Source organism: Lotus japonicus, chromosome 1, assembly GCF_012489685.1.
Source record: "Lotus japonicus ecotype B-129 chromosome 1, LjGifu_v1.2".
NCBI classification, from domain to species: domain Eukaryota; kingdom Viridiplantae; phylum Streptophyta; class Magnoliopsida; order Fabales; family Fabaceae; genus Lotus; species Lotus japonicus.
Genome location: NC_080041.1, coordinates 3,677,771 through 3,693,420, shown reverse-complemented (window position 1 = coordinate 3,693,420; position 15,650 = coordinate 3,677,771). Strand labels below are relative to the sequence as shown.

General features: G+C 34.8%; 2 protein-coding genes and 1 long non-coding RNA gene across 3 annotated transcripts; 2 read left to right on the top strand and 1 right to left on the bottom strand.

Annotated features, from left to right (window-relative positions):
* Positions 1-173: 173 nt before the first annotated feature.
* On the bottom strand, positions 174-1,973 carry LOC130732808 (F-box protein At3g62230-like). Its single transcript, XM_057584794.1, has 3 exons — positions 1,041-1,973; positions 749-922; positions 174-476 (listed from the first exon to the last, which is right to left on the bottom strand). Exons 1-3 carry the CDS (start codon positions 1,971-1,973, stop codon positions 174-176), a joined length of 1,410 nt encoding a protein of 469 aa, XP_057440777.1.
* Positions 1,974-6,769: 4,796 nt separating this feature from the next.
* LOC130732807 (uncharacterized) lies at positions 6,770-12,002 on the top strand. Its single transcript, XM_057584793.1, has 5 exons — positions 6,770-6,919; positions 7,118-7,215; positions 7,328-7,385; positions 7,758-10,406; positions 11,433-12,002. The coding sequence occupies exons 1-5, from the start codon at positions 6,770-6,772 to the stop codon at positions 12,000-12,002; spliced, it is 3,525 nt and encodes a 1,174-aa protein (XP_057440776.1).
* A 1,050-nt stretch (positions 12,003-13,052) lies between these two features.
* Positions 13,053-15,266, top strand: LOC130733118 (uncharacterized). Its single transcript, XR_009017380.1, has 3 exons — positions 13,053-13,803; positions 14,162-14,195; positions 14,867-15,266. It is a non-coding gene; the product is annotated as an uncharacterized LOC130733118 (long non-coding RNA).
* Positions 15,267-15,650: the final 384 nt, after the last annotated feature.

The window sequence follows — 15,650 nt, the reverse complement described above, 5'->3', positions numbered from 1 at the left end:
AGGAGGTGGGGACAACCTCCCCCCCCCCAAGGTAGCTAGACACCAATAGAGCTATTAAGATAGATAGTTCAAAGGCCTAACATATTTCATACATCACTCATATCTTAATGTACTTCTTTCATATTATTTAGGGTACGTATACGACCCTAATTGATTTCTACACATATTATTCCTCAAAAAATCAAAATCTCTAGATATTTTGAAGCTCTTTGATTCATTAACATATCTATCATGCCACTGAGGTAAGAATCGAACCTCCCATACTGATCGATAATGGCATCCTTTGATATGTTGATAGTTATCTTTTTCAAGACTCTCCCAGTAGTAATGAAATAGGTAAGCACGCAAATCTCATTCTTTGATCCTGTAAAGCCCTTAATCTCTATCTCCCTAAGAGTATATACCATGCATTTATAATCCCTTGCATGATCTGTCCAAAACCTCTTGGGATTAAAGTTCTCTGGTAACTCATAATCCTATAACATGAAAAAAAATTAGCAACTAAAACTTTCACACAAGACGGAATCAATTAAAAACAAAAAGAAACAGATACTTCCTAAGAGATTTTAAAAAGATAGCATTCAAATATTATATTTGTATCTCTTAAGATCGTCATATATCATCTTTTCCAATTAGACTACTGATTTTACTCAATATATTCAGCATCAACCCACTTTCTATTGTTTTTTCTAGTTCCTTCTCGGCATATACATAGGAAAACAAATTTTTCTATATACGAAAAACTCACCAAAAATTTTTGTGGGAGACCCAATTCCATAGTGAGATGCTCTAATTCAGGGCAGCTATTAAGTAAGAACGTGATTCCTAAAAACTCATCTTGATCCAAAGAGGTCTTCATTATCAAACTCCTCACATACAATTGACATGGCATTCGGAGGAAGCATCCTCCTGTGGGAATAACCTTTATATATCAAATTAACACAAAATGTTGAACAATTAATAATCCTTTTCGCAAACTTTAGAAAAGACAAACATAAAAGTAGTTTCATTCAAAATAAAGAAGAAGAGATAAAACATACCTGAAGGAAGTAATTACACACTGTCAAAACACTAACACCAGAGATATGATCTTCCACCAGTTTGTAGAGAAAAAGAGCATGTCCTTCGAACTCAATGGAGAAGTCAAGAATTTCCTCTTCCATCACAAGAGAACGCACATCCATGACCAAAAAATTATTGTTCAACCCGGAATAATAGAAATAGCTTAGGTTTGGAGCATTGACTATAAAATAACGGCTATTAGATCTAAACAAGCATCTATCCACCACCAACTTTCTCAACCTTGGACTCTCGTCTCCTAGATCAAAATCATCTGAATTCCAACACCTCTTGAGACTTAAACTCTCAAGTGCCTCACAATTTGACAACAAGGTCTTAATAGTACTGAGTTTCACTTCCATCCAACCCAAAGAAATTTCTTTGAGTGTATGAAAGTAAATCAACTTAGTCTCAACAAAGCTGCATGAAAACAACTTCAAGGATTCGAGGCAAGTGTGAACATAAACATGCGGTGGCAATTCAAACAAGGCCTCATGATTAATATGATTAGTAGTGAAATAACAATCGAACTTTGGATCACAAAAATCCAACTCCAAGTCCTTCACCCCATATTTTGTGGCGAATGAAATGCAATTTCTCACAACCCTCTTAGCTTTTCCAGGCGTTGATAATCTTAAAGAAAACTTGTTCACGATAGTTTCTGTGTGATTCGTAATCCAAAGTGACATGAACTTCAAAAAAGCTTTTCTTTGGGATTGCCTGATTCGATAAGTTTGGTCATCTTTCACAAAAAATGCTTCATCAAATTCTACGTTGGAAGTAAACTTAAAAATGTCTATCCAACTTATGGAGAGGATTGAGGTTCTTACCGCTTCCTTGAAAGGAATCAAGGAAACAATGGTGGAGAGTATAGATTGAGGCAATGAGCTAAATATGTCTGTGGTAGGTGCCATAGCTATGGAATTGGAATTGTAGGAAAAGGTGATGAAAGGTTAAGGATATAAGGTGTCATATAAATAATATTAATGTTGTGGCAACGTAAGTACTGTATTTAAAATACATTAATCATAGTCAATGATTTTTAATAACGTATTTAATGTATTTTAAACAATATTAATGTTGTTATATCCTTTTTGTTTTTTTTAAAAAAATTTGTTTAAATATAATAATTTGAATGATATTTAATGTGAATTAAAAAATTTGAATTAACTGCTATAATATTTTCTTTTGAAAACGCGTTTACAATTAATTTTCATTTAATGACAATTAAAAATTTAATGTCATATAATCTCTTTGTTCTCGAAAAAAAATTTAATGACAATTAAAAAATTAATTAATAATAAAAACATTCACTAGTAAAATACTTATGGGCCAAGGAAAACGTTTTTAAAACAAGTATTTAAGGTATTTAAAATTTAAAATACATTAATTTTAGTCAATGATTTTTAATTACGTATTTAATGTATTTATAATACATTAACTATGTTATATCCTTTCCGTTAAAAAAAAACGTTTTTAATATCCAAATTCAAATTTGAATGATTTTTAATGAAAATTTATTAATTTACATTAACTCTTATAAAATATAAAATTTCCTTTTAAAAACACGTTTACAATCGACTGTCATTTAATGTCAATGAAAAAAACTTCAAAAAATATATCCAATTTGTTCAGTGGTATATACCGTACGAAGATGCATAGTAAAAAAGGCATTAACCCATTATTATGTATAATTTCCAAATAACACAAAAAGATAAAAAATTAAATAAAAAATGAGTAATTTTAATAAACTCACGTACAGCTACTAAAATAACGTTTTTTAGTAAACTAAATTCTTACATTCAAATTCTATTCATTAAATAGAAATATTAATTGTTATTTAAATTATTAAATTGTTCAAAATATGCCTAAAATAGCACATTTAATAATAAATAAAAAGTCAACGAATTAATTTTAGAAATAAATAGTTAAACATTTGAATGAAATATTAAATGACAATTTCAATTTAGGAAAAATAATGATTCATAATGACAATTAAGGAATTGAAAGCAAGCATAATGTGATTGTTGGAATCAGGAAGTGTAAAAATTAATTGGACATAATTAGGGACATTAAAAGGTATTTGAAGTCATTATTTTTTTTTTTGATAAAATTTGGAATCGTTATTGATAAACCATAGTTGGCCGAAATATTTGCCTAAAAACTTTGAACAATATATTTTTGAAAAATTGATGGAGAAGGTACGTGATTGTAGTTCTTAAATATTAATTATTTATTTAATATTAAAATTAATTTTGAATAGAAAGCAGATATAAAAAAAAATTGAAGATAAATTATTTATATTATATTATTAAAATGGAAAGTTATGATCCTCATAAATATTATATTATGATGATATTGCATCTATGACTTTAGTGTCTAATCCATAGGAATATGAGGCCAATTTTAAATCTCTACTATTAAGGCTTTATAAATACACACAATGTTACTATCGTTTCACAAATTATTTCTCTGTGCTTTAAACCTTTAGCTCACAGCAGCAAGTTCCTCTTTAGCCCCTAATGAATTTCACTGTCACTGCTGCTCCATCTACAACAATGTTTGATGATCAAGCTAGAGTTCATTTTTGCAATCAAAGAAGCCAGTGAACTCATTACCCACGAACAACGGTCAGGAGATGATTTAAGAAGACTATTTGCTTTCATGTTGTTCACAAATACTATGAACAACCCATATCACGTATGGAATAACACTTGGATACTATTGGCTAAAGGGATCGAACAAGAATATCGCAAAAATCTTAAGAAACCAGGTATAATTCAAACTTTCATAGACTTTTATCTACTACTTCCTGAAATTAATTTAATCTATTGTCATCTTTTACAGAATTCATAATAGAAGAGTCTGCCCTGAAGAAACTCTGTCTTCTAAAGATTGATAATCATCTGCAGTCTAATGGAAAGTCTTTGAAAGAATTTACAAGTTTCTCGAATGTTGATTTTACCGAAGTAAATCAATTCACTACCTAATTTATTCTCTTGTCGAAAATAAAAAGGATCACACCAATATCTATGTCCCCACCAATAGAAATAAAGTATTTAAATGTACTCGAGATTTTTTTTTTGAAAAGTACTCGAGATTTCACTTTTGACGACATTATTAAATATGCTTCGACATTCTATTTTTGTTATTGTTATTATCCGTTTTCTTCGTACGTTATTGTACTACATTTATTCTACAGGTAATAGATGATGAATTTTCCGTTAATAATTTGGTATCTTCCAAAACATTGTTAAAAAAATATACCTGCAATGTTACAATGAATGTTAATTACATTCAACCTTCCATACCTGCAATCTTCCAAAACATTGTTAAAAAAATATACCAGCAATGTTATAATGAACAACATTACAATCATTTAATATAACTATTTTAGAATATTACTGAATGTTAGATTATAAAATAGTAATCATTCGGTAATTGAATTAGAAATTATTTGTAACACAAATTGGACGAATTATAAAATTATGAATTTTAAATTATTAGACAATGATATCAATAAATCATATTAATTTCGTTTACTGTTTGTTGAAATTCATGAGACAAATTATAACAATTCCTTAATTTCAGTGGTTTAAATGTATAAATTAATTATTCCAAAATATCTGAGATAATTACGTGCATTAACCATCTAGATATTAAAAACACATCAAGCGCTATTTCGATAATTTACATTATTCATTTATTGCCATTAATCCTCCATTTTAAAAAAATTGCATTAATAATTTACTGCAAAATTATTAAAACACATTAACTACTATATCCAATACCTTTTAAAAATACGTTTTAATTTTATTTTCATCTAATGTTATTTACTACCTTAATTTTAAATCAATTAAAAAATAAATTAAATTCAATATTCTATTTTCTTAGTCTTAGTCAATTAATACGAATAATAAATACCCTATTCATTCCCTTTTCAAAAAATTAAATGAATTAAACGGTTTTTAAAAATATTCACATTTACAATAATGATAAAAACAGTAAAGACGTGATTAAAATTTATATAATTTATGCTTTGAAATAAAAATCATGACTTGTCACAATACAATTTAAAAAACGTGCATTTATGATGTTTAGAAGTTAAAAAAAATATTTTTAGTCCTTAAATAATCAAGCGCATTGATGATTTTTTGCATTTTAAACTTAAAATTTAAATAAACGTATTTTCAACGAGAACAAAATTAATAACCATCATTTTTATGAATATTCAAAATTTATTGCAATAATAACGAGATATTGTAAAATAAGTTCAAAATAACAAAATAGTTTAATTGCAATTAATTACATTCAATTATTTTTAGAATTAATCCTTAAAAATATATTTCATTATTTCAATTTAAAAATTCATTACACAATTGAATTTATTTTCTTAATTACCATGATTTAAGTATATAACTTTATTTACGTTTAAAAAAATGTGTTAGTAACGCGTGTAATGATTTTTTTCAACATTAACTTTTAGTCAATAAATAATCACACGCATTTATGATTTTTAGCATTTAAAAAAATAAAATTAAAATATAGGTATTTTTCAACCTTTAATTTGTAGGAAAAAAATGTTGACTTAATTCTTGACGTTTTTTTATAATTTGACTATTAAACAATAGAAAATAAAATTATTGTTATTTAAATACTTATAATTTCATTCAAGTACGTAGTCATGTTCAAAAGAAAAGAAATTGCTTAACTATAATGAAATTATTTTTTAAATAGACTTAATGCGTAAAAAAATTAATAAGCATCATTTATTATAAATATTCCAAATTTATTGCATTAATAACGAGTTAATGTAAAAAAAATTCAAAATAACAAAATAGTTTAACTGCATTCATTACATTCAATTAGTTTTAAAATTAATCCTTAAACATATCTTTCATTAATTCTGTTGACTGATATTTAAAAATCCATGACACAATTTGTTTTTTTCCTTATATAACTTGATTTAATTATTTAATTTAATTGATTCAAATTAGCTGCTTAAATTACGTTAATTAATCATATGTATATAGTAAAGATAATAAATGCATTTAAAAAAAAGTGTTTTACTTCATCGTCATTAATGTGTAATTACACGTATTTATACGGTTTTTAGTGCACTATTATTAAAACACATTAAAACAATAAAAAACGCATTTAATTAAAAAAAATAAACATCTCAGAAAAAATCAACACACCAACAATTAGAATTGAAAAGCAATAAGCATAACTAATATCGAAAAAAAGGAGCAATTAAATGATAAGGCTCCCATTAAAAACGAATATCCCATTAATAATGCAAAATATAATGCTTTAAATTTGGACATAATCAAACAATATCATGAAATAGAGTTTTGAAAAAAAAAAAGGAATAATAAGACTTAATGAGCAATTAAGTGGATAAACACAAATAAAATTTAACGTCCGGAATCAAATACGCACATCAAGTTATAATTTTAAAAAGTCATAATGATTAACCATAATTTGAGGAATATTAAATCAAAACTGAAAACAAAAAAAACCGAAAAAAAACAAATAGCATTGCATCATTTGAGAGAAACCGATATATATATATATATATATATATATATATATATATATATATATATATATATATATATATATATATATCCTTACTCATAACATAACACCAATCTCTTCTCCACCAGAACACAGGGTAATCTTCCTTTTCCCTTGAAGTAATAACATCATGAATCCTTGCATCAGTAATCTTGATGAAATCAATCCTACCACTCATAACTGGAAAGTTGTTGTCAGAGTCATTAGGGTGTGGATTACAGAAGATGAAGGAGAAGGAAATCATCCAACAACCTATAATTTGTTGTTGATGGATCGAAAGGTTAGTAACAAAAAACATCGACTTTTAAATCAAATATCCTGATATAGTTTAATTTACTTCATAGGCTTTCATTGATATGAACTTTCTCCATTTGTAGGGTCATACTATACACGCAGAGTGCTGGCTAATCAATTCAGAACTTCATTCAAAAAAAATCAATGAAGGATTAGTATACAGCTTTGAACATTTTTTTTGTAGCGTCGTCCCGCCGCAATCCTGGTTGCGACAGTTGGCGACTCTGCTGGGGAATACAGTTCAAGAGTCAGGCCTATCATGGTTAATTGTGTGATTTTCTTGTTAGCTTTATTTTTTTTTTGTTTAACCCCTTTTTCTAAAGTTCAGTTTTTTGAACCCTAGGATAGATGACCTTTTGCGTTTGATATCTATGTTTCTTGTTTCTTTTTGCAGGATGGGTAGTAATAGGGATAAAGGTTTGTATGCTCCCTACACACACCACACTAATCTAGTATGTTACACATTTTGGGCTCTCTACCCGAGTCTTGGAACAACCATAGGATGAGAAGGAGACCCCAGTGATGGCATGTGAGCTATGCTCCCTAACAGTCATTGGATACCCGCCCAGAATTTATACTACCATTATGGGTTTACCACATATGAACTTTGGTTCCCTGTTGTTAAGGTCATGATGATAGATTCAATCTGAGGACCTTTTCAGTTGAGAGAATTTTCGACCCCTTCTTAAGGTAGCACCCAAATAGTTTGGCCATAGTATTGCCATCCATAGGGTTTACCCTAATAGGACACATGGGAGCATATTCTTTTTTTTTTAATCCCTAAAAATTAATAATGTAAATACTGTATATATCATGTTACATAGTGTGACGGTAATAAAGCACCGCCCGATGGTTTTAACATGACTTTCTATAAGGAGTTTTGGGCACTCATCAAAGGGGATCTTGTGAAGGTATTTCATGACTTTCATAGTAATGGCAAACTTGTCCGTGGGCTTAATGCGGCTTTCTTAGCATTAATCCCAAAGAACCATAACCCGAGCTCGGTTGGAGACTTCCGACCTATTAGCCTCATAGGAAGTATCTACAAATTGATTGCAAAAGTCTTAGCTAATCGTCTCCAAACTGTGATGCATGTGCTGTTAACAAAGAACCAGTTTGCTTTTACAAAGGGCCGTCAAATTGCATATTGTATTTTAATGGCAAACGAAGTTGTTGATGCTATGAGGAAAAGAGACCAAGGGGGCCTTCTTTTGAAACTTGACTTCGCCAAAGCATACGAAAACATCGACTGGTCCTTTCTTCTAAATATCATGAGAGATATGGGTTTTGGGGCCAAGTGGTGCCTTTGGATCCATGGGTGTGTGTCAACGGCTACCTTAGCGGTGTTGGTCAATGGATCTCCTACTGATTTCTTCGAGATTGAAAAGGGGCTTCGACAAGGAGACCCACTCTCTCCTCTCCTATTTAATCTGTGTGTGAATGCTTTATCTTGCATGTTAAATTTACTTCTGGTGGAGGATATTCCATGTGGATTCCCGGTTACGGATGGTTTTGCCTTGAACCATTTACAATTTGCGGATGATACGCTAATTGTGTGCGAAAATGACTCAAGTCAATTGAGTAGAATCAGTGCAACATTAGAAGTATTCCTCTGGTTCTCAGGATTGAAGGTCAACTTCACAAAAACCTTCTTGATAGGATGCAATGTGACACAGGAGAGAGTCATTGAGCTGTCAAATATATTTGAAGTATGCGCAGGTGGTTTGCCCTTTGTGTACCTGGGAGTGCCCCTAGGAGATAATCCGAGGAGAAAGTCTTTTTGGAATCCGGTGATTGAAAAGATGAGGCTCAAACTAGGTAAATGGAGATCCAAATTTCTATCGCTTAGTGGGAGACTAGTCCTCCTCAAAGCGGTTATTGCATCAATTCCTATCTACTACATGTCAATATTCAAAGCTCCGGTGGGTGTAGTGGGAGAGTTTGAAAAGCTGATGCGCTCCTTCCTTTGGGGAAGCTTAGAAGGGAACCGAAAGATAGCTTGGATTGCTTGGGAACAGATTTGCAGGAACTCGCAGTTGGGAGGTCTTGGTATTGGTTTTCTGGCGTGGAGGAACAAAGCCTTACTCTTGAAATGGGCTTGGCGATTTGGGAGAGAAAGGGATTCTTTTTGGAGACAAATGGTGTGCCATAAGTATGGGTGGGATGAGAATTTGTTGGTCTTGCATCTAGTGGTGGATAGATTCAACATGTGTTCAACGGTGTTTCAAGACATTCTCAAAGTGCTATCGGAAGACACTATTCTAGCCAAAGAGTTTCGCGATCAGATTCGATGTGTAATTGGACCGGGTCGATCAGTGCGATTTTGGCTAGACCCATGGGTTGATTCTGCCCCTCTCCATATATCTTTCCCCCGAATGTTTGCTCTATCTAATAACAAGAATGCTTTAATTAGTGAGGTGGGACACAACCAAGGGCGAAAATGGAACTGGCAATTGGAGTTTCGTAGAGAGTGTTTTGGATGGGAGAAAGATGAGGAAGGAAGATTTTATGCCACTGTGAATTCATATCTGCCTAGTGCTGGTCGAGATGTAATCCTATGGATTGGTGATCATAAAGGGCTATTCTCAGTCAAAGCTATTTGCGAAGCTATGGAATTACGCCTCTTATCTCCTTTGCCTGGTGTTTGGAACATTCCTAAACGACTCTGCAAAATTATTCCACCAAAAATATCATTGTTTCTTTGGCAAGCGGTTTATAATAAAATTGCTGTCAAGAGTAATCTAGTGGAAAGGGGTATGACATTGGAAAATGAAGGGCGCTGTAGTTTGTGTGGTTTGGTAGTTGAATCAGTAACACATTTGATGTTAGCTTGTGAGAAGACCTACCCTTTATGGTATGGTGTACTTCACCGAGAGGGGGTGACATGGTGCTGCCCGAGGACCGTTATAGATTTACTGGATGAGTGGCCAGAACTAAGGGCAAAATATGATACTGGTCTATGGGATTTGATTCCTTATTCACTTTGCTGGTCTATATGGCTAGGACGTAATGATCTTATTTTTCAAGACAAGGAATTCAATTTGGAACAGATATGGGACCTGCACATTTCTCGGATTGCTTGGTGGATTAAAGCTTGGTGGCGGGAGTGCCCGTACAGTAGCAGCGATTTCCTATTGAATTTTGAGGAGATTAGATTGAAACCTCCAAAGATTAGAAGTCACAGCAATCATTGGACACCACCCGCGGGGATTCTTAAATTCAATGTCGATGGCTCCTCACATGGTATGCCGGGAAGGAGTGGCATTGGAGGCATTCTTAAGGATTCAGAACGCCAAACCAGAGGTATTTTTTCTAAAGCTACTGGGGACCTTTGGGCTTATGAGGCTGAAGTGAAAGCAATCCTTCATGCTCTCATGTTTTGTCACCAATTTCAGTTGAGGCACATCTTAATAGAGAGTGATTCTGCATTAGCTGTAGGATGGGTCAATAACAAGGTTAATAGGCCTTGGAAGGTAATTCAAGACCTCAACTTGATTGACTCATTATGTGTTGAAGTTGATTGCTTAGGGATTTCTCATATTTTCAGAGAATCAAATCATTTGGCTGATTATCTTGCTAAGACAGGATGCTCTAGACAAACTGAAATTTGGGCTATGTTGAGGAACTGAATACAATCATTGAGTAGCTGATTTCTCACTGATATGTTGAGGCATAATTATCTTGAATCAGATTTCTGTCTGAGGCATTTTTTACCGGTTTTCTTTTCGGTTATTTGGCTGTACTGAGTTGGTGATCTGAAGTGAAATATATGGCATTTGGTTCAAGTTTTCTTGGTGCAGATTTCATGTATTTCTTTGCTACTATTTAGCTGGGGAGCTGCTACATTGAGGCATTATTATAAGCAATCAGGTTTATATCTGATGTGGCAATATGGCTTTGGTTTGGTGCAGTTTTTATCTGTTTTACTTATGGTTTTTCTGGCTGCACGTGTGAGGTGATCTGAAGTGGAATATAGGGCATTTTGTCCAAGGTTTTGGTGCAGTTTTGTTTATGAAAATCACTGCTGCTATGCTGTTGGGGATCTACTACATGCTGAATTCATTTCAGCTCCTAGTAGCTAGGAGTCTTTCCTTTCTTTTGCTGGCAGTTTTGTGCCGTTTGTTCTCTAGTTTAGCTTTGGATGCCGTGATGTAATGACTCTATTGTTATTTATATATTTTTCTCTTCTTTCGAAAAAAAATCATGTTACATACTATTAATTCTTTTTTCTTTTTTCCTATGATAGGTAAGCTTGGAGGTTGGCATTGCTTTTGATAAAAAACGAAATGGAAAATTTTGAGCATACTAGCACTCCTTCGAAAGAAGATTTTAAGGTGATGACAAGCTCCAATGAAGTACAATTTTTGAATGCCAAGCTCCTTCAAGCCAAGAAAAACCACGAGGCGCTTCAAGCACAATACGTCAAAAGTCGCGATGAGTAACAACATCGTAAGATATATAGAATTAAATAAATAACTTAACAACGTTTTATTTTACAGAAACAAAAAGTGTATCTTTGGCATCCTTACAGGACCCGATCTCAGGCTAAGATCATGGATGACCTTGAACGCAGCAATGCAGAGTTGAAGGAGGAAGTGAATCAGCTTAAGGAACAAATGTCCAAGCTCATGGAGTTTATACAAGAAGCTGCGAAGAAGGACAATGAAACGCCGTCATCCACTCCTGACAATCCACCTGGCTTTTCTCCTGCCCATGCTCAAGGGGTAGTCATGTCGTTGACAGTGCAGTCTCGCAGGCCCTTCCAACAAGTTTCTCAGTCGCACGATGTCCAGTTTTCACCTTATGGTCTTCCTCCAGGCTATACACCGCCTTTTGTTGTCGACCCCACAGACAGTAACCCACCGGCCACTGCCCAGCTTGGCCCGACTCAGTCACAGGGTCTGCTCAACAATGTCGTGGGAGCACCTTATGCTAATGTCCCTCCATATGTTGTCGCACCAAAACAGGTGCCACTCCCAAATACGAGCCAACAAGACATGACTCACGTCTATTATCCCCCGCACTCTCTAACTGTTCCTGTGCCAAATTACTCGGCTGAGGTGGACTAACTACACCCCACTCCAACAACACCTCGCGTTGTTGAAGACGACCAACCCAAAGGAAGGCTGCAGTTGCTGGAGGAAAGAATGCGAGCCATGGAAGGTGGAAATCATGGTTTTAGTGATGTATCAGGATTGTGTCTTGTCCCAGATATTGTGATTCCCCCAAAATTCAAAGTCCCAGAGTTCAATAAGTACAAGGGGACTACTTGTCCAAAAAGTCATTTTACTATGTACTGCATAAAAATGGCTTCACATACCCATGATGAGAAGATCCTGATCCATTTTTTCCAAGATAGTCTGACTAGAGGGGCACTGAATTGGTACATGCATTTGGAGTGGACCCGAATACGCAGTTGGGGAGATTTAGCGGGCGCATTCTTGAAGCAGTACAAGTACAACGCTGATATGACTCCTGATATAATGCAGCTCCAAAACACCTTGAAAAAAGAAAGTGAAACTTTCAAGGAATACGCCCAAGGGTGGAGAGAGCTGGCATCTCAAGTAGAACCTCCCCTATCTGAGAAAGAGATCGTATCGATGTTCATCGAAACTCTTCAACCCCCATTTTATGATAGGATGGTCGGAAGTGTGTCGTCGAACTTCTCAGACATGGTTATTATCGGTGAGAGAGTAAAGCATGGTATGAGAATTGGGAGGATTCCTGCTAATCACTCTACAACCAGCAACATGAAGAAACCTGCTCAAAATTTTGGAAAGAACAATGAAGGGGCAGCTAATGCTGTCACTGCCTACCAAACATTGTAACGACCTAAATTTTTCCCTCAACTAGAAATAATAGGAGTATTTTAATTAGTATTATTATTAATGCAATTATTATATTATAATTAAATAAAATAAAAATAAAAATCAAGATAAGGATAAGGATGAAATCAAGTTCTAGAGAATTCAAAGGATAAGGATGAGAATAAAAAATTATTTCAGGAAGGACTAAACTGAAAACTGACCTAACTCTGAAGGACCTAACTGTGACATCAGAAATAGTTTTAATTCAAATTCAGGTCCCTGGCTTTGCCTATAAATACCACCACCGAGTTCAAGATCAAACCAGCTCAAATTAGAGCAACCCAAGCCTTGAAACTTGGCATAAACCTTCTCCTCCACGCCCTGAAGCCTCAGCCACCACCCTCAGCCACCAACAATCACCACAGAGACGGTGGTTAACGGCCAAAATTCCAGTCACGGCTAAACCTTGCATAATCGAGTTCCAGACCAATCCATCTCCCAATTCTTGTTCCATTAGCTTCCTTAAGTCCATTAGAGTGTGAACCAACCAAGAACCAAGCTCAAATTGCCCTGAGATAGCCCAACTGAGCTCAAGAAGTTCTGAAACTTTGAGCTCTCGGTTCTCCCTCAAATCTCCATCAATTTTGTCGAATCAAGAGTCTATTTTGCTTAGAATTTCACCAGGAAGCTATTCGTGCAATAATTTTGAAGTTTGGAGGTCTATATTTCGTTCTGCCATTGTTGCTGAGCTCCTCACCGGAAAAGCTTCACGGTGCTCATCGTTTTGGCCAAACCAGAGACCTTTTCAGCTACCCACCTATACCATTGAGTTCCTGGGAGTGAGAGGAAGCTTTTCCAATCGGTTTCCACCCTTAACTCCACCCTTCCGCCGGAAACCGCCGTGCCTCGCCGGAAACCGTCGTCTTCTCCGGCGAGCCACCTCCAAAACAGTGCCAAACTTGGAAAAAGTTATATTTTCTGAATCCTTGCACTGTAAGGAGTTCATATATGCAATTGGTTTTGGATTTCACTAAGGTTTGATACAGTTTCTGAAGGAGAAAAGGTACGTAACTTTGCGGATTTTTAACTCACTTTCTGTGATGAGTTAATACAAAATGGGACTTGATTATGACTCAGGGTAATATTAGGGATTTTTAGAAAATAACATAATGAATTTTGGAGGTCTAGAACAAAAGTTGGCTCTGCCGCCGCATAAATATAAAGGTGGCTCTGCCACCGCATAAATATAAAGGCTGGCTCTGCCGCCACACACATATAATGATGGTCGGCCTTGCCGCCTAATTCTTTGATTTCTTACAAAATAAAAACGAAATTAAATATTAAATTAAAAAGAATAACATGGAATTTTATAACTTTAAGGTGAAAATTGACTAAAATGCCTTATGATATTATTATTGCAGATAATTATTAATTGGAGGATTTTTCCGAAGAAAGGTAAGGGGGGGAGAATGCTCAACTCATGAGAGAGTGTAGTGTAAATAAATAGGTGTTGGACCTCCCTTGGGTCCCTATTTGTTTTATTGAAATATGATTATTGTAAACAGGATTTATTTCTGGGAATTGATTCGATAGGAGCCTCCGAATCTTTTCTTAAACATTTTTTTACGAGGCATCCCGATTTTTAAAGAAAATATTATTTGATCAATTCCCAGAATATTTCCACGAGATTTCTAACGGCTTGCAGGTACTCTATAAAAAGGAAAGGTCAGTGGCCCCAACTGGACAATTAAGGCCAGGCTGTGCCATTGGGTAACGCTGTGAGATCTAAGGGATACCTTTATGGTTGCGGTCCTTGGGGTGTGATTAGGTGGGACCTACCAACAGGTTGGAGATGAGGTTTGTCCCATCCGGAACCTAATCACACTGCAGGCCCCCTGATGATCGTCCCAGCCGAGCGGCTTCTCGGTGACTTTCCTGGAGAATGTTGGGCCCACATCCTCGTTTAGAGACCGAAACTATTTCTAATTAGATTTTTAATGATTTATGTGATTACTTTTCACTTGATTTACTTGCTTATTTATTTTACACTATTTCTCTTGCTCGAGTGTGTTGGATGGCTTCTCACCCCTCTTGTTTTGGTTGGTTGTTCTAATTGAACAACTTAGGGACGGAGACCGAGGAGAAAGAACTAGAATGAAAAAGTGACCAAGGCAGGAAGAGCCGTAAATAGTTGTGAATATACGAGAGTGTTCGAGTAGAATAAAGACCAGCCGATGGAAGAAGACGTGTGCGACTGGACTCGTACTCTATCAGACTGTAAAATAAGTATGAAAGCAGTGGGTCTTTTTTTGTAATTAAGTGTGTCAAAGTAATCGGGAAAGATTCAGAGGAGTCCATGCGAGACTCTGGGACGTCTTGTCTAAGGAAAGGAATTGCTTTTAATGACGCTTAGCGCGGCTAACTTTCCTGGAGACGTTCTCAGACTATCAATTGGACATCGATGAATTCTGACCCAAAGGTCTTGTACTTTATCAAAGTTCATCAATAAAAGTGTTGTTCTCTGAAGATATTCTTATTTTATAGTTTAGGTAGGGTGTGAGTTTGGTCGTCACAAACATCGCAGTGGTATCAACCAACTCCACCCCAATCTTCCAACATAATACCTCCACACCAAAACTCATCGCAAGACTAGGATCCCAGAAACAAAGACAAGGTCCAGTTCGACCCCATTCCTATGACCTACACTGAGCTCCTGCCCCAACTTATCAAAGGCTCCTTGGTGGTCCCTTATCCCTTGGTGCCAGCCAAACCTCCATATCCGAGAGAATATGACCCCAATGCCAAGTGTGGCTATTGTAAGACCCAGGATTTTAGAATTAAATAATCAATTAATTTCCAACTCACGCATAGGATTTTGTGTCAGCGTGAGAGGAACTTGACTTATGGTTG